We start from the raw sequence: 20497 nt of genomic DNA on the forward strand, positions 1-20497 counted from the left end.
GGTAACAATTTACTAAACCTGTTAAGTTTTGAAGTTGAGCTCCACAACAGTACATGCAGTCCAATAGGAAACTGCATTGCTCCATAGTGTGGCTAAAAATTCAGAGGATGCAAGTTAAAAGAGGAGCCAGCAAAATTTTTCTGGTCTCTTTTTGTGACTAAGATTTTTGCCAGACATTTTTGATTTTGTAGGTGGACTCTGCAAAAGTGAAAAAATGTAAAGGTATATAGAGCTGGAAACAAAAACCACAGCTCCAGTGTGTGTGTTTATGTGTGTGCAGTTTACAGGAAAGCTGCCAGAGCCATTTGTTCTAAAGCCTGTGTGTTAGAAAGAATGTGGTAGTACACATGGTAGGACAGGGAAGCTCAAACCCCTGGTGGTGGGCTGTGGTTGATATTCTTTGATGTGTATATTAAACCCAAAAACTGTTTTGTCCCTGTCACTCTTTGGCCAGATTAAAATTATAGGCCTGGACTTAGAGAGAGAGAAAAAATATGAGTGCATACAGGTGAAAGTGAAAAGCATAGCAACAATGTGTGTTGTGCAGTTTAAGACTGTAGGGGAAAAGTGATGCCCAGAACTCTTTTTTGTTCTAGGACTTTTTTAATGGTGGAAGCAGTTACTGAACTGACAAGGAATTTGCAAAAGCTCTTCACTGTCCATTTGAAATGTTCATTTTGCACAATAATCAAGGGGCAATATCAATTCTCCTCCAGCTGTATGTAATAGCAACTTATTTCACTTTTGCAGATGCTCACTACAAGATTGAAAATATCCCACAAAAACCTTGTACACAAAATGGGCAAGAGGAGAAAGCTGTTGCTGGCTTCACCTTTCCCTCACTCCCCTGGAACTGCACCACACACATTGGTGTTCTGTGCTGTCCTTCTCAGCAGCACATTCTACCCTGTAGAAAGGATATTTAAAATTTAAACTGTCCAGCAAGTGCTCCCAAAACCAAGATCCTGGAACAAAATGACATTTGTAGGCATCGCCTTCCTTTCCCAGCCCCTAAAGTGCTCACATTGTCACCAACATGTTTTAGGAAAAATCCTTTCCTTAGGATTTTTCCCTCCTGAGAAGCTGAGAGGCCTCAGGAACAAACTGCAAACAATTCTTATCTGCTGCTGTGGAATGCAACAGGTGGGTCTGGGATCGGTCTCATGTGTTTGTTTGGAATTAACGCCCAACCCCAGTCCAGCTGTCTGGACTGTCTCTGTCAGAGACAAACCTTTGTTATTCATTCCTTTTCTATTCTTAGCCAGCCTTCTGATGAAATCCTTTCTCTTCTGTTCTTTTAGTATAGTTTTAATATATTTTCTATCATAAAATAATAAACCTAGCTTGCTGATACATGGAGTCAACTTTCTCGTCTCTTCCCTCATCCTGGGACACTTGTGGACAATACTACACTCACATAACACAGCATTATTCACTTTCTCTCAGGTTTGTATACCTGCACATTTCTTTCTTGCCAATGCAGGATGCAAAAAGGACCTGCCCCATTTACTGATCACACACTCAGGGTACCAGGAGAAAGCACTTGTTGGCTTTTACCTTCCCAGTGCTGCTGTCCTGGAGTGACTGATCACAGGCTGAGTGAGCCGAGCTACAGCCCACGAGGGGGAGTTTGTCTTCTCTTCAGACCTGCAAGAGGTTTTATTGTTTAATATCGTCCAATTTCTGGGCTGGTGAATGCTTTGCCTGTTAAATAAACAGGTTTTTTTCCCCTTTTCTCCAAGGAAATCTTTTCCCAAACCAGATGGGGGAGGGGGCTACTTGGATTTGCTTTCTAGAGGGACCTTAATTCGGAGGTTTCCTCCAAAATGTGCCCCAAACCAGGACAGCTGCCTTTCACTAGCTCCGCTAGATGGCAGGGTGCACTCACCAAAGAAGCAAATGCATCGTGGTGTTTTTAATCCACTAAATATGCAGATCCAACGTGGAAAAAGTCTTGTCGCTACTCTCAAACAAAATGTTCCAGGACAGAAAGATTTCACTGACATCACTGTTATTTTCAAACGTGTATTTGAACATGAAGTGGCACACACCTTTCCCTTGCAACACGTAGAGTGCAGCCACCTTATGGTGGTGTGCAATTTCCTCCTCAGCATGCACTTTTGTATGTCCACAAGGGCTTTTCCATGGGAATGAAAGCATGTAGCCCCAGTGCTTTATGTAGTACACATTGTAAAGATTTCATCTTTACCTGCCCTGGGAGGTAAGGATCAGCAAGACATTTTTGTCCCACCACTTTTGTGTTAGGACTGTGCTCAGGCATGCTCATTCTTGATGGGATTATTTAAATGTTGGTGCGTGGCTTCACAGGGAAGAAAAGCATACAGCCTCAGTGTTTTACATGTAGCCTTCCAGGGGGCAGAAAGGGCCAGAAAACCACTTCTGTTCTGCCACTTTTGTGTGAGAAGAATCTTTGGACAAATTCATTACTGGACCTGGTATCCTCGTTTTGGTGCTGGCCATTGAGAGTGTAACAAAATGTTTGAGGTAGATAAATGCTGAATCATCACTTCTGTCCTTCCCTCTCTTGTGCAGGAGCAAAACTTCCCAGTCTTTATCATTATATCATTGCTAGCCTGTTGAAAGAGCTTTTCCTTGGGAAGGAAAGCATGTACCCACTGTGTTTCAGGTGAGTTAATAAGATGTCCATGGGAGGTAAATGCCACCAATCACTTTTCTTCTGTTCTCTGTTGTGTGGCAGCAATCCTTGGATATATTAATTATTGGAGGTTGTATCCTCATTTTGTGGCTTGCCTGCAGAAGTGTCAGAAAGGCTTTTTCCTTGGGAAGGAAAGCATGGAGTCTTAGTGTTGAGATTGTAGGTTCTAAGCTGCCCATGGGAAGTAAATGCCAACAAGTTCTTCTGTCCTTCTCTCTCTTGTGTGAGAGCAATCCTTGAATGTATGCATTGTTGTAAGCCAAAACCTAATTTTCATCAGGCCTTTGAAAAATCCAGGAGGTTCTCTTCCATGGGAAGGAAAGCATGCAATGCCAGTGTTTCATGGGCTGCCCAGGGAGCTGATATCAGGAGGAATTTCTGTCCTACCACCTTTCATGTGGGGTCTTTCTATTTGTGTGATCTTTGTTGCTGAATGTTGGTGGTGAGCTCTGGCCAGAGAACATCAGTTCCACTCTTTGGGAAGGAAAGCACTTCTCCTTGGTGTTTCTGATAGAAGGTGCAGTCTACCAATTAGAGAAAGGCAAAACAGGGCAAGGTAAGGGTAGGCAAGGCAATGAGAGTTTTAGGGGAAGAAAGCAAGGCAAGGCAAAAATGGGAAAAAAGAGGTAGGAAAGTCAAGGTGAAGTGTGACTGACTATGGCAGAGCAAGACAACAGCGTGGTGGGAAGGGCAAGGGGAGGACATGGAAGTGTAAGTGAGGAAAGGCAAGGCTCAGATGGGAAGGGCAAGGCAAAGGAAGGGAAGACAAAGCTGAGCAAGGCCAGGGACAAAAGCTGTAAGCAAGTCAAGGCAGGAGATGGGCATGCAAGGCAATGAAGTGCAAGGGAGTGGTAAGAGGCCAAGGCAAGCCTAGGGTTGGCTTTGTCAGGAAAGGAAAGGTCATAAAAGCTGACAAGGAAGACACCAGAAAACTGTGTCAAAGGAAGAAAAGGGGTGTTCCTCTGGGAGGGTGACAGGGCTGACAGGCAGGCTGAGGTGCCTTCAAATCAACACATGCAGCATGGGTGACAGACAGGAGGAGCTGGAAGCCACTGTGCTGCAGGAAAGTTATGACCTTGTTGCATTACTGGAACTTGGTGGGATGAATCCCACGAGTGGAGTGTCACTACTGATAGCTCCAGCCTGTTCAGCAGATACAGGGGGGAAGGAGAGGTGGAGGGATTGAAGTGGATTCCATGTGAGGAGCTCTTTTTGCAAAAGAGCCATGAGCGAGTCAAAAGCCTGTAGGTAAGAATCAGTGCCCAAGGCAGCAAAGGAACCTTGTGGTTGGTATCTGCTACAGGCTGCCTGATGAAGGGGATCCTATTGACAAAGGCTTCCTCCTAAAGCTACAGAGAGCATTGTGCTCACAGGCTTTTGGCCAGCTGCAGGGCTTCAACCACTGTGCAGTGGAGATCCTTTCTTGACAGATGACTGAAACAGAGTTTCAGTGACCTTTTCAGTTAAGGTGTGTCATGTGCAAAGAAAAGTTGCTTTTGGCATCACTAGAAATTAATGCCAGCTGTAGATATGAGAAGATCAAAAGTCTCTTGCACACTGAATATTTTGAAAGACAGCAGACTGTCTTCAGCAAGATTTAGGATCAGATGCAAAAAGCCACATCTCTTTTCTGATTAATGTTTTGGCTGTGATTTCACTTTTTTTGACTCTTTACCTGGATAGTCTTAAGCCATAATTTGTCATTATTTGGTCAGCTCATGAGGGTTCTTTTCTTTTTAAAATGGTATTTTCTCAAGGCAGAGAAATTGCAGCTATCTACCTTTGAGTAGAGGAGCATATACAAAGTGTCAGGGTGAAAGATTATTCATACCAGCAGGAAAAGGCAGACTGTTGAATGAGAGGTAAAATCTTAAATGCTAAAACTGAAGACAGCACCACTAAGTCAAATAAAAGATTTGTCTCTTTGCTTTTAAACTGATACAAAGCAAGAAAATGTGAATTATTATAACTACTTTAAATTTAGTAAAAAAGGTGCTGAGATGTGCATTAAGACAAAGGTGGAAGTTTACAAGTTACAAATGCTGAAAACACTTCGTGCTAGGGATAGCACAGCATTGCATCAGGCAGTTTACTATTCCAACTGTTCTGGAAAGATTTACATCTCAAAAAGATATGGCATATGGATTCTTAAATTTGACCAATAATGACACACACACAAACAAGCAAAACAGTCTCTCTTCTCCTCCCTTTCTTTCTGCTTTCTTCTCAGAGAGTATGTGACCAAGGAGAAACTGAAAGAATCCACGAGTGACAGAGCTTACTGCAATCAATCCTCCCTGATGGAGTGATCAAAGGCCAACTGCAGTGGACAAAGCAGGGCTTTATCCTTTAAAGTATATTTTATCCTGTTGAGAGCAGCACAAATAGAGGGCATGAAACTGACTTCCCATGGCTGCCATCCAAGCTAGGAAACTGTAACTCAGCACCACCTGCAAATTGTTTTTGCTTGAATCCCCAAAGTAATGATCCTCTCTCTCTCCATCCCTTAAACTCCAATTCTGTCAGTTTTTCAGTGCTCAGAAATGGACTAGTTAAGATAGCAGTGAGGGAAAAAAGGAACAAAATAAACATATTTTATTGTGTAAGTAAGTAGATTTGAGATGGAAGTACTAAAAGGGAAGTATACATGGACCCCCATGCACACAGTTCTCTTTTTACAGTTGCACTTTAGGACTGTACTTCAGATGTGGTTACACAGCTATCTTCCCCCCCTGCCCCTAAATATTAGAACCTAATCTGCCACAAAACTACATGAAATAAAACAGACTGAGAAACAGACTTGAGAATGACTGTTGTTTACAAAGAAGGTAATTTACAGTATACAATTACTGATAAAGGTAGAACAAGAATTCAAAACCTGGACTGCATTACAAAGCATTTCTTCAAACATCCATTTTGGATTATTGCTGTAAGGTACTAACTGGTCTGTTCTAGACTAATTTACAGACATTCATAAAATAGTGAAAAATCCATGCTTTAGAAACCTGGGACATTTCATGCCTTTGTGCTAACAGAACATGAGGATGAAGTGATTGGCAGTTTTCAATGTAGATCAGTAGCATTTAGAGGTTTTTTCCTGGTGAACTAACTGATTCTTCGTATTTTTTCTCCTTTTTTTCAGGTGATTTTTTATCTTCAGGTGTAGTCCATGGAGGGCTGTGAAACTTCTGTAGAGGTAAAAACATAGTACAGAATCCATATGGAATACATATATCCATAAGCAGAAATAAAAAATGTATGTTAAATTAAAATTAAAATTCCATGGTATAGAAAAACATATAGAATACATATATCCATAAGCAGAAATTTAAAAAAGTATGTTAAAATTCTATGGCAATGGAATTGTCCCTGGAAAAGGGTCCTGATCTCTAGTAAAGAAAGGATAATTAACAATTATGCTTTCTTTAGTGCAAAACCATACAAGTCTTATGCTGCATACAGCTTCATATCAATGCATATTTTTTATATATATATATATATATATATATAAAACTAATTATGTATGTATTCAATATTTAATTATTTTGGAAATCTCTCTCCCTACTCCTGCTTCCAGGGCTACAGACATCACACTACCAAATTAAGTAATTTGACTACTAATTCATTTAACTATGAGCTCTTAAAATATTGAATAGTTTGCAAACTGTTACCAGCCAGAAAACATTTTGAGCAGATGAGCTGCAATCAGATGCAGTCAAAGTCTGAACTAAGTAGCCTTCTCTCTTGAGACAGAACTTGGTGAAGAATGTGGAAGAATACTTCAAGCAGCTGCATTTCACAAGACCTTTGAGTACAGCCCCACCAATTACTCTTAGAGGGAATACCTGAAAGCTTGTGCCTGTTTCTGCAGCCTTCAAATGAGATGTTGAGTCATTACGATTCCCCAAACATGTCTTGGCAACCTGTCAATAGAAATGTCAGAGATATTTTTTCCAAAATCATTCAGCTTTCAAAAAAAAAAACCAAAAAACAAAAAACATCACCGTGTCTTCTCTTAAGCCTACTTGATGAAATGGAACAAAGTTTTCATAGCTGAGCTTATCCCAGACTCCCATCATCCCTGTAAGTCTTCAACAAGATAGTCCTGTGACAGCCAGTTTAACAGCTTGAAACTTGATATTTATCCAGCTTTTTTACTTCATGTTTAAATCTCATCACCAACAGTGAAGTTTACCTCTACAAGTGGTCCTAGGGAACAGAAAATTATATACAAGTGTCTCTTATGGGTGAGGAAATAGTAACAAACAGTAGAAAATCAGAATTACAGTTAGAACTCCTCTATTACGACTCTCTTGTCTAAACTCTGAATCTCTTGGGTATAAGAATCCCTGAAGAGGAATATAAAGTCACTGAATGGGGAAATCAGATGACTCTCAAGGTCCTCATTTACAGAATCAAATTTACTTCAAGGATTTTCTTAGTTTGAAATTTTGTTATAAAAATGGCTTTTGTTTTCCTCTTGTTACACCCTTTGGAAAACAATTGGAGAGTGCAACAGGATCAAAGCTCTGAAACTGATTTAAGAAAATAAAGCAAAATGCTGTAGTTGTTTAGAAATGTGTACAATTTTGTCTCCAATACTGAATGTCCTTTGTCATTGAATGAATAATGAACATATAGTGTTTGTTTACTGCAGGAAATTAAGGCAGTAAATAAAAGCACTATCACTTCTATTTATCAGAGAAGATTCTATAAGAACAAAGCAAAAAATCTAATATGACAACAGAGAACTAAGAATAATTTTATAAATTCTTTGATGTTTTGGCAGTACCAAACAGGTGCTTTAAAATGATATGTTACATGCATAAGAATTATTTGACATGAAAAGGGAATGAGGTAAATCATGGTCTAAAAGCCAAAATTTTGGGAAAATAGAAAAAAGGAAGGGACACAGGGGAAAAGCTCTGCAGAACTCTGGTTCTGCACAGAGATTTTTAGGAGTCAGGCATTGGAAAACATCTCTGGAAAGGCCAAGAATGAGGTAAATCATGGTGTAAAAGCCAAAATTTTGGGAAAATAGAAAAAAAGGAAGGGATACAGGGGAAAAGCTCTGCAGAACTCTGGTTCTGCACAGAGACTTTCAGGAGTCAGGCATTGGAAAACATCTCTGGAAAAGGCCAAGAAAAAGCAGTATTGAAAAGATGCCTCTAATAAAGTACAAATAAACTAAAGAATGGAAACTTTTGCAACAATATTTAAATTACTGAAATTAGTATTTTTTTAGTTTTGGATGAATTTCAGGTTCTGTATCACAGGATATTCTACCCACTTCTGGCTATTACTGGTCCAATGACAAATTTCATTACAGATAAATATCAGCAGTGTCTAATTTCCAAATTTGCTACTCTGTATCCCCTTTGTCAATACATTTTCATTTGCATTTGTTCTAATGTAAACTAGACTAATTACTGTCTAATTACTAATTACTGAATAGGCATAAACCCCATAAATATAAAATTGCAGAAAGATCACAAATTTAAGCTAGAAATGCTTAGCCACACACTTAAAAACACCAGCTGGAACCAGCAACTAACCATTTTGATTTATTTTTTGCCTCAGTAAGGTTGCATGTTCTTCTCTAGTTCGTCTTCACTACCTTAATTCTTCCAAAATATAAATCACATTTTATTTATCAGAGACACAGTAAAAGGATCTTTGTAAATTTCTGAGAAAGGATTGCTGAAATATTAGGTTTCTAAGCAACAGAGGTTTTTAAGTAAATCATCAGTAATTTTTCTTAAAAATGCTGCATTACAACCTTAACTATCCAACCTTAATCTTCCTTCACTGGAAGTTAAGCAGCTGTAAACGCTTCAGAAAAAATTATGCACAGCCAAGTAATGAAAAAACACAATTAAAACTCTTCCTAAGTGTTGAATTTTCTCCAAGTGAGTGTGTTCACTGAAGTAATATGATCCTTTGGGAAAATAAACTCCTTCCAGCTCTTTCAGAACTTCAAGGTTCTGACATTATTGGCATTCTTCTTTAATGCCAATATATGAAGGCTAACTGTGGAAAGAGACATTTTCTGTTCACCTCTCAAGGCTAATAATTTGAATTCTTCCTTGTGTCTGTCTTCCTCTCCATGTTGATGTGAGAGGATGGTGATGATGATGATGAAGTAAAAGGCTGCTAGACCAATCTCATCACCTGCACTATTTTTATGTCCATTTTAGCCTGTGTTAAGATGGACAGTGTGTGTACATCTGCTGACTGACTAAACAGCTGCTGACTGACTAGACAGTTGGAAATACCAGTTGCTAGAAGTACAAAAAACAGCCACCAGCTAATCTAAATAACTAAAACCTTGATTTTATGGAAAAGTGAATATTTTAGGTGTCTTTCATCACAGTACTTGATACAGAAATTAAATACTCTCTTGATTTTTGAAATGCATTAACAGTTATTTTCTTTTCCTTTCTCTTTTAATGAATTCACTTCTGTAAAAAAGAGCTCTTTAAACTTTCTGACACAAGTATTTAGCCTGAATTATTGCAGTCTCTATTGAAAGTATTCTAAATTTCATCAAGCCTTACACAACTTTTCCAAGGAATACCTAACCTCTAGTCATAAACTAAATTGAGTTCCCTCCAACTTCATAATTTTACACGTGTTTCTTCTCCTTCTTCAAATTTTATTAAAAACTGAAGTTTCCTTTACCTTTAGATATTAAGAAATGTGCAACAGCAAAGAAGGCACTTTTATGGATATGCAATTTCTCCTTGTTCTGTAGAGGACGTGGCAGAAGGGAGGTAACTCATAACTGAACAAACTTATAACACCTTTGTAATAAATGGATACAGTATAATTTTTTAAAAAATTATTGTATACTGAATTATATAAGATTTTTTTTCCCCAGAATTTTCTTCACACTGTCATGATCACTAACAGCAAGTTACTCAGTTACCTCCACAGGATTTTTTTTTTTATCCTAAGACATAACAATATATTCACTATATATTGAATATTTGATTATATGTATATATATATTTCACCTGCAAATTAGTCAGAGCAGCATTATACTTTTTGAACTATTGAGCAGAAAATCCTCAACAGTCAGAGCAGACTCTCACAACAAAATTTGTCTTGCTCATTTTTTCTGCCTTTTTCCCCTGTTCTATTTGTATCTTTATAATTACAGCCACAATCCATGCATTTGAGATTTCTGTTTAGGGCTCATACCATACTGTTTGACTGAGTAAAAGCAGCAGATTTAGCTTTCTGTCAGAGCTGTCGTGGGAAAACCACAGCTTACAGCTTTTCTAGACTGGCAGTGAACAATATCACATCCTTTCAACTGGTACACTGTCATGTCTTACACCTCCCCAAAGGCTTTGCTTTGCTAAACAAAGCATCTGTGAAGGCTGCACCTGATTATTAGACATAAATAAATTAGAAATAAATATAATGATATGTAAACAAGGGGTTTGCATCTCACTATACTGCAGGCAAGGCTTCACCCAGGAACAAACAAATTTTTGAACTGGTTAAACATCAAATGACACTTCCCACCACTGCTCTTCCTGCAACAGCTCTACCAGTTCCATTAAGCAGGTTTTAAACCTTGATAATACATAGGCACAGACTGACAGCAAAGAGCATTTGCTCCTCAGCACTTGCATACAGAACACAGTGGGCTTGTAAAATGTGTCTGCCATCCTGAACAGGAGAAGTCCCACTGACAGTCACCTGAAGCTTTCATGTTTTCACACAACCCAGATTAGGTCTTGTTTTACAGGTGAGCTAATCTTACATCTTGAGAGTCACACTCCTGGGTGCTTTGATTTTCTTCCTTTTTCAAGGCCACATGAAAATTCTCTTTCTCTGCTGAGGCGTTTTGCCAGACCTGATAAATAAAAATATAAAATAATAATTTAAAAATGTGATATAAGTGTGATAAAATATCAAATAGGTCACACCTGAAAATTTAGGACAACAATGAATAACCAAGAGGTCATATACTGCAAACTTTATATATTCCATTTTCAGCAAATTTTATACAGGGAAGTTAAAACTTCAGACAACAGTTTTGAAACCTTTCTCATGTCACTTATACTGCATTGAATTACTGAATAACATAAATGATGATCAGAAACTATCAACAGGACAAGCCAAACTAAGCAGGTCACTATTTACAATTTAACTTGAAGCATGAAAAATAGTTCAATTCATGGTTGAAATAAAAAAGTTCAAATAGTTCTCCAGTCAACAGCTCTCCAATGAGGATTTGTTAGTTTTATAGAGCAACTGACTACAGGAGGAAGTAATGTGGAGATAAACAAATTCTAAAAATCAATATAATGGTTTTGTTAAATAATAAATGTGATTTGATACCTGTATTGAGTGACCTGTCTGTTTGGACTGAAAGAAATCACAGTTCTTGAAACCTAAATTTCTTCCCATGGAATAAAAGAAGCATATCTTCGATAAATAATAAAACCAATGTTCACTTGATTTCTTGAGTACCTGACACAGTGAAATTCCATGGGATGCCAGCAAAACCAGAGAGCTTTAAGCCCTACTAACTGAGGGGAATAAATGCCTATGCACAGTACTTACTTCAGAATTTGATTCTTGCTTAAGATTGTACCTGAGCAAACGAGACACAATTTCTCAGTGTGTTGTACTCATTGTTGCAGAACAAGGGCAAGTTTGAGATTTTAGCTGAGTTGTCATCAAAAAACTGAAATTACACCTTGTCAGTAAAAGGCAATACAAGATTTCAGCCTTGCCATCAGCAACACTTTACTCCATAAGAGCAACCAGTGAGAGTGGTGAAATATTTGCTTTCTATGATCATCTGTAACCAGGTAGGTGTTCCCACAGCTGCCCACAGCTTCTGTCTCACTTTAATCATTTGGCTGATGTTTAAAGAGGAGAAAACTACCTCTTGAAAAGCATCTATATTTTGAGTGTATACCAAGATATGAAAGCTTGTGCCTTAAAAAACAACAGCTAAATTACACTTTATTTAATCCAGTTCAAAAATTTAACAAGTCCTCTTAGATCTCTACTGCTCTGTTGTAGATGCTACTGCATTTCACACCAGGAGTCTTCTGACTTTACAGGTAAAAGAAATGCTCTATTGCTGCTCAATTCATGTTCTTTGAAGTCAGCAAAAATATTTGCCAAAAGCCAGCACTGCTTCTAACCATGTGGCCATGTGTGATCTGAATCCATGTCATGGATTTGGAGGAGAGCTTCCTGCTGTGTAAAGCTGCTAATGACACATCTGGGGTTTGGTCCTGAAAGTCCCAAGCACAACCACAGCAATTTCAGTGGAAGCTGAGAAGGCTCACTGCCCTCACAAAAAGGGAAGGGCTTCCTCTAAGACTTTCCCTGCCTCTATTTATTTAATCCCCAAATGCAGCATTTTCTGTGACATTTCTGTGCTGACATTTTCCTGAGATTAATTTCCCATCCTGGCACATGCTTTTAAGGAAATGTTTGTGTAGCATTACAGGATTGGAGTCCTGAGTTCAGGTCTCATGGCACTACAGCTGGGTCACTTGCTTATCATAAAGTTCTGCCACAGCCACTTTTATAACTAATCTGATGGTGTGTTGCTAAGGTCCATGGACATCATTTGCATAGATATCCCAAGAGATCAGGGCCCTAAAACCTTTATTTATATTGTGTAGGCATGCAGATGCTGTTGGATGTGTTGAAGAGCATAGACATACCAGTCCTAAATTGCCTTCAAGGCACTTTGCTGCAGCAAATATACTTGAGCATATAATACCCAGATAAAAGGAAAATTAGAATAACCTCTAAATGGCAAGGAAAAAATTACATTTATTACAAATATGAATGGGTTTTCTAAACAACATCTCAAGACCTTCTTCAATTATTGTTTTTCAAAGGACTTTGTAATAAACTTTTATTATTCATATCATTAATCCTTCTATTTAAATGATAAAGTTTTAATTTCTTGTTTTCCTTAGTCAAATAAAAAACTGGGGCAACTTGAGAAATAACTGGCTTGGCATGTAGTGAAAGCTATATCTACTTTTGATCTGCTGTAGTTACCTAATGGTTCAGTTCTGTGGAATATTATCTTTGCTACAGGTCTGATAAAAAAGCACTTAGATATCAATATTTTTATAATATTTATTTAAAGGCAGGATAGCTCTACTATGGTTTTCTGCATGACAGTAACAAAAGTATCCTTCAACTCTCATTTCAGAACATAAACTTCAGATTTCAGGGTCTTCTATTGCTGTCTGGCAATATATTACACAATTTTTTTTATTCAGGAGATCTTTCTAAGTATAAATAATTATTTGAAAATATTTTCCCCAATACCTTGAATACTGTAGTCCTGAATATGCAGCAAGACTGCAGAGTCCCCTACAGGTACTCCCAGTACCTCCATGGTCATGGATTTTATACTTTCTACCTACTTATTCTGCCTCCTGCAAACACCAACCCACATTCCAAAGCAATTTAGCAGTCAGAGCAGCTAAAGAATTACAAAGACAGACACAGAGCACTGTGTGACTGACCTGTGCAAATCAGAGCCTTGGGGGAGCTGAGAATTCATCCCCTAGATGGTGCTGCTCACTAAAATAAACAAAGTGAAGCAAAACCCCAAAACCAACCTTCCACAAAGTGAAGCAAAACCCCAAAACCAACCTTCCACAAACTGAACCAAAACCCCAAAACCAACCTTCCACAAACTGAAGCAAAACCCCAAAACCAGCCTTCCACAAACTGAACCAAAACTCCAACCAACCTTCCACAACCCCAGATCAGAAGGACAAGATGGCAGAAAGCACATAAGGAAAAAGGCATCCATAGCAATATTAAAAAAGGAAGAAAATGAAAGAGGCATTGGAGACAAATGATAAGTTAAAAAAAGGAAATTTGGTACGTTTTGAGAATCTGTCTGTATGTCACTAACAACAGCAGATATTCAGGCAATGCTGTCTTCTTTTCTCCTGGTCTTTAGTTCTTGCTTGTCACATAAATCAAAACCTATTTGGAACAATGAAAAAGGGTGGAGCTGATAAGATGGCTTGAAAGAGCTCACTTGAGCTCACTTAAGCATGCTTCAAAGAGCTCACCTACTACATTTTGCAGTGAACAGTGCCCCTGATTTAATAAATGAGAAAGCAGAAGTCCTGCATGGCAAAATGCAGGATCAATTAATTAGTGCAAATTACAGGAACAGAGCTTTGCTTCATTCAGTTGCCCATGCTGCACTTTACAGCCCTTACCCCACTCAGGGGCAAAAAGTGAAACAACAGCCCATCAGAATTAGGAATCTTCTGGCAAAATATAGAAATAATGTCATCTGCAAACACATCCAAGTCTTCTTTCAGGCCCTGAACATGAAAAATGAATGAATACATTTTTGGCTTCCTGAGAGACCTCACACACCTAAAATAAATTAAAAAATGGGAATAAATAAAAATCAAAATGGCAAGTAAACTGTGGTTTGCATTCTGCATAGGAACAGGAAAACTTTAGAAATACACTGTAATAAAATTTTAAAAATGAATAAATATCCAACTGCAAAGCACAGGTTGCACACCATTTGTACAATACAAACTGTATAGCAGCAGGCAAAACCTGGAATTTCATTTGTATTATCTTTGCATCATAAGCTATGATATCTATCCCATTAGGATTTTACATTTTTCTAGACTTCCTAGCATTTGGGAAAAAAAAAATGTTGAGAGAAAAAAAAAAAATAAAATAAACCAAGCCCCAAAACTTCTTCAATAAATAATATATACATTTTAATCTCTAAATGATGTATCTGGACACAGGCTGGGGTTGTTAATCCCCTTGACAGGGATTCAGACTTGCTGTAGTTGAGGATGTGTGATATAGTACACTAAATATACTGCAAATATCTAGGCACAGTATGAAGCTGAAGGGTCACCTTGGCCAAGCTCAATTGCTCTTGGTATTTATGTAACACTCTTACTGCCTTTCCACAGAATTTTATGCAAGTCAATACCTTTTTAAAAAAGCTAGGCGATGTGCTTCTGCTATTTTTGGCTCTAAATTCACACAGAAACAATTTCATGCAGCTCTACAGAAGCTAGTTTCACCTTAAAATCATGCATTTGTGATGATTTTTCACTTATTTTCTTCCATTTGATCTGCAGTGGGAGTTAGACTTTAAACCTTTCTGTCTACCCTTGTGATTTTCTAGGGGGTGTTCTGCCACAGCATGACAGAAATGTGAAGGAAGATAAAGCATGGAACCACGAAATCACATTTTTTCCTCTCAAATGTCTGATGATTCAGAGATTCAATTATTGCTATTATGACAGCCCAAACTATGGTGTTACATTCACAAACAGAAAGGCAGTTGAGGATGGCAGCTGGTTCCCTCATGTAGATCTATCTATCTATCCATCTATCATCCATCTATCCATGTATCTACCTATCCATCTACCTATGTATCCATCTACCTATCTATCCATCCACCTATGTATCCATCTACCTATCTATCCATCCATCCATCTATCTATCTATCCATCTTTCATCTATCCATCCATCCATCTACCTTCTATCTATCATCTATCTATCATCTATCTATCCATCTATCTTCTATCTACCATCTATCTATCCATCCATCTACCTTCTATCTATCTGTCATCTATCTATCTATCATCTATCTATCCATCTGTCTATCCATCTTTCATCTATCCATCATCTGTCTATCCATCCATCTATCTTCTATCCATCTATCATCTATCTATCATATATCTATCTATCCATCTATCTTCTATCTGTCTGTCTATCTATCCATCTATCTATATCTATCTGTCTATCCATCTATCATCTATCTATCATCTATCCATCCATCTTCTATCTATCATCTATCATTTATCTATCCATCCATCCATCTTCTATCTATCTATCTATCTACATCTATCTGTCTGTCCATCTATCTATCTATCTATATCTATCTGTCTATCCATCTATCATCTATCTATCATCTATCTATCCATCCATCTTCTATCTATCTATCATCTATCATCTATCTATCCATCCATCTTCTATCTATCTATCTATCTATCTATCTATCTATCTATCTATCTATCATCTATCTATCTATCTATCTATCATCTATCTATCTATATCTATCTGTCTATCCATCTATCCATCTATCATCTATCATCTATCTATCCATCACCTATCTATCATCTATCTATCTCTATTAATCTATCATCTATTATCTGTCTATCATCTATCTCTATTTATCTCTATCTTTTCATCTATCTCTATCTATCTATCTATCTCTATCCATCTTCTATCTCTATCATTTATCTATCATCTATCCATCTATCTATCATCTATCTCTATCTCTCTCTACCTATCATCTATCCATCTATCTCTCATCTATCTCTATCTATAAATCTATCTCTATCCATCATCTATCTCTATCATCTCTCTATCCATCATCTATCATCTATATATCTATCTATCTTCTATCTCTATCTATCTATCTATATCTATCTATCTATCATCTATCTATCTCTATCTATAAATCTATCTCTATCCATCATCTATCTCTATCATCTCTCTATCCATCATCCATCTATATCTATCTATCTATCTATCTCTATCATCTATCCATCTATGATCTATTATCTCTCTATCCATCATCTATCTATCTATCATCTATCTATCTATCTATCTATCTATCTATCTATCTATCTATCTATCTATCTATGCCTACCTATCTATCTCTCTCTCTCTCTCTCTCTCTCTCTCTCTCTCTCTCTCTCTCTATCTCTATATACACATATACAATATGTACATTTGAAAACTCATTTTGTTGCTCTCCCCTGTTGGATTCAATGAGCACCTTATAAAATTCTGACCCCGGGAGGAGGCATCTCTAATCTGACATTCATTGATTAAAACAGTTTCCCAATGTTGGTATTAGTGAAATGACTGAATAACTTTCCTCTTATTAATTTTTCCTTCTAGAACAGCTGTGTCCACAAATTCATGACAAGGTTGTTGTTGGGAGAGGAGCAGATTTTCTTCCTGCTGTGTGAGAATCATTGCTGTTTGCTGTACAAGCACTGCTCTGTACAAGCAGAGCAAAACAGATGGTGAAATTTCAGTGCTAATTCAGAGCCAGACTATTTGATCAGAAAGACAATAATACAGATATCAGCACAGATAAATAAAGATAGTAACAAACTTAAAAACATAGAGCTACCCATTGGTATTTTTCATTCTAATTGCAGTGAACTGATCATAGATCTGGGTAACAATGAATAATAATAAAAACCACCTTTCATTTAGATGAGGAATAAAGATCTTGCAATTAAAAAATGCAGAATAAGCATCCTATTTGAAGCCAGAATAATTTTAGTTTAACCTAGTGACTGAAATTTCAGTTACAGACATTCCTTCATGGCAAAATTTATGCCAAGGAGCTGAAGAAGAAATTTTGTATTTTCAAGAAGAAACAGAATGTATATGTTTAAATACTTGTAGACTTCACACCAGGAGCTACAACATGGGAGAGATGATACACAAAAAGTTCTAAGACTTAAATGAACACATCATGAACTAAATGTAGCTTGACTGTAAAAGGGAGTAAAGAAACTGAAGGTATTAGGCAAAAATCTTTTAAATACTCCACAGATGTTTAAGGATGGGTGTAGAAGTTTTAGATTCTATATAATAGAAATGAATTCCTTTATTGCTGGTGAGCTATTGTACTTACAAGTGCTGGAACCCAGGACATCCCTCTGGCTGCCCTGGAGGACTCCAGACCCTGGCAGGGGGCTCAGAGACCTTGGCACGGAGTCAAAACCACCTGTGCCTTGGATTTTAGCCCATGGAAACAATTCCCAACTCTGTGTGAGGAGTTACAAGCCACAAGAGTTTGAGTAGAATGACAGTGAATTTGAAACAGGGTGAAAGAGTAGAATTTTGGGGGTTTAGAATGGCTTTTCAAGAGGCAAGAGGGAGGAATCTGGGTGTGTCATGTCCTTCTCCTCCTTCTTCTCCTCCATACTGTAACTTCCAGTACTTCTGTTCCAGAAGGCAAGTGTATTTTCTGACTAATTATAAAACCTTGAAACCTTTTATTCCCATAAATACAAATTTTTTAAAGCTATTCTACAAACTACATGTAATGGCATAGTACTCCTAGGACCCTTTGCATTAAGTGATTAGTGAAATATCAGGCAAGTAGTTTTCATTATATAATCTTAAATGAATGAGGAAAATGAAATTAAAATGCAGCACTATAATCAGAAGACCTTAATTTTTAATATCTCTACCTTTCAAACCTTTCCATTGCTCTTGATTCTGGGTTTAATGATTCCTCTGGTAAATATGAAAAATGAAAGGCAGTCTGAACTCAGATTTCATTGAGATAGTGACAATATTCACTACAAAGACCTGGCAGGGTTTACAAGGGAAAGAGGCAGCTGTTGGACATAGTGTTTACTAATTTATTTCAACACTGTTTCTTTAATCACATTTTCCCCAGTAACTCTGGCCCAAGTTTCTTGGCTTGACACTTGATGTGTCCTTTTTCTTCAATGGTTTTTGGCTGTTGCCTGGATTACATGCCAGTGTGTCCTTTGCCAGGGCTGCACTGAATTCAGTGGTGATATATTGGCCTGACAGGGAAAGACATTTCCATACAGGCTGTTAAAAATAAAATCTGCATCATTCCATGTGTTTGGAAAGAGCTTGACTCACCTATTTAAACAATAAATATTAATGGGGTGGGCAGCAAAGTCAGGTGGCACTAGGAGTAGTCAGCAATGATGACACAATATCAGATGCTAAATGATTCCCTAAGGAAATTTACTGTCCTTTAAAATTTTATCTGTTCAGCTCTTTAATATCTAAAAACCAAAATATGCTTAAGGTTAATAGAGAATAAGGGATGGTTAGAATTCTGTCTGGCTGACTGGATTCCAGAGTTACCTAGTCATTTTTTTAATTTGGTTTTTTTTTTTTTTTTCTGTAATGATTGCCTGTGTACTAACAGGCAAAATCTGGGCTTCTCTTACACTGGATACCAGCATGCAAAATAGGAAAGGGCTGAGTTACACATTTATAGCTCCTTTTTTGCTGAATTTCTGCTGCTGAGGTCATGGATGAAAGCATTATCTAAGAGGTTTTATACAAGGGGTAAAATGGTGGAATGAACTTTCAAGGTGCATACATCAAGAATTGTATAGATAATCTTTGTGGCAAATGTTATGAGACAAGATGTCCACAGGAGTTTCTTCTGTCCTCAATGTGTATGAGGATATTAAAAATTCACAGCATAAAGCAATTATCAGTGATTCCAAAATATGACATCAGAGAGCAGGGGCAGAAAGCAAACCTTTTTTTTTAGTGTCTAATGCCAGAATGAAGTATGGATCATTTCACTTCAGATTTCTTCTAATAATCATTTGCTTAGCAGTAACTCTAGATGTCCTTTAAAAATTTATCTGTGGCTAAAACACTAAGAAAAGGATATAGAATTAATTAGATTTGAAAACATTCGGTCTTGTTGAATACTCATGCATACAATAAATATTATTACTAGATGAAAAAACTTGTTAGTAAGTTTTTATAAGTCAATTATCTATATTAGATTATATTTAATCCTGTAATTTCACATTCCCTTATTAAAAGCTACATTTTTAGATAATTTTTTCTCCTAGAGTGGGCAAGTTCAAATACCTCATACTTTGTAGATGCAGAGCTCAAGGATTGCTAGAGAGATGGGTGTATGCTCTTGCAAATATATGTATATATAAACTACATGTAAAAACACACCTTCTGCTTCATTTTTCCACCTCTTCTGAAGTCTTAAAAGAGGCACCCTTCATCCTTCACTGTAGGGTGTCACTGACATGTTTATGAAAAATCCTTCCCTAAGGATTTTTTCCTCTTGAGAAGCTGAGAGGCCTCAAGAAGAAAATGCAAACAATTCTTACCTGCTGCTGTGGAATGTCACAGGTGGGTCTGGGATTGGTCTCATCTGGTTGTTTCTAATTAATGGCCAGTCCCAGTCCAGCTGTCCAGACTGTCTTGGTCAGAGACAAGTTTTGTTATTTATTCTTTTTCTATTCTTAACTAAGCCTTCTGATGAAATCTTTTTTTTTCCCTGTTCTTTTAGCATAGTTTTTACATCATATAGATCATAAAATAATGAACCAAACCTTCTGAACATGGAGTCAATATTCTCATCTCTTCCCTCATCCTGGGACCCCTGTGAACAGTGTCACAGTAGGGAAAGGAACTTTCTTTTCTATGACTATTGAGGTACTTAGCAGCATCTTCAGTTGTGTGTGGGAGGGTGATGTTACCACACTAAAGAAACTGAAACCACCAAATAAACACATTCATCCAGCAACACTCTTCATTTCCTACAGCCATCATAAAGGAAAAAGCAATTATCCACGGGATAATGAACACTGAGTGACATTACTGCCACCCAGAGCAGCCATAATACACACCAGAATACATTTATTGGCAATTTCAGCCTTTCCAAAGGAATGAAGCAGCTATTCCAGTTACAGACATGAACAGCTCTATTTCCAGGGGGACAAAGCCAAGGATGCCCAACCCTGGACGAGGTACAGACCCCAGGAAGAGCAGCTTGGTGAATCTGGAACCCTTCTGAACCATGACCTGAATTCCATAAATGGGCTCACTTGGAGAAGGGCTTTTCCTTTTGAGGCTTTGACTTTCCTCCCTCAATTCTGCTTGAAAAGAGGCTTTTTTATCGATTTAAGTATGGTAAAGAAAACTTTTTTAAAAAGCCCCTCTACTTGCCTGTGTGAAAAATGTGTATTTTAT

At 37.5% G+C, this 20497-nt stretch overlaps 1 protein-coding gene across 1 annotated transcript in view; it reads right to left on the reverse strand.

Moving 5' to 3' along the window:
- Positions 1-5241: 5241 nt before the first annotated feature.
- Positions 5242-20497, reverse strand: part of LUZP2 (leucine zipper protein 2) — a 125873-nt gene continuing 110617 nt past the window's right edge. The window contains exons 10-12 of the mRNA XM_059848152.1: positions 10452-10544; positions 6523-6600; positions 5242-5865 (exon numbers count right to left, since the gene is read on the reverse strand). Coding sequence (XP_059704135.1) covers positions 5761-5865; positions 6523-6600; positions 10452-10544 — 276 coding nt within the window. The 3' untranslated portion in view covers positions 5242-5760. The remainder of the gene's footprint in view (positions 5866-6522; positions 6601-10451; positions 10545-20497) is intronic.

This window comes from Haemorhous mexicanus, chromosome 6 (assembly GCF_027477595.1).
Source record: "Haemorhous mexicanus isolate bHaeMex1 chromosome 6, bHaeMex1.pri, whole genome shotgun sequence".
NCBI lineage: Eukaryota > Metazoa > Chordata > Aves > Passeriformes > Fringillidae > Haemorhous > Haemorhous mexicanus.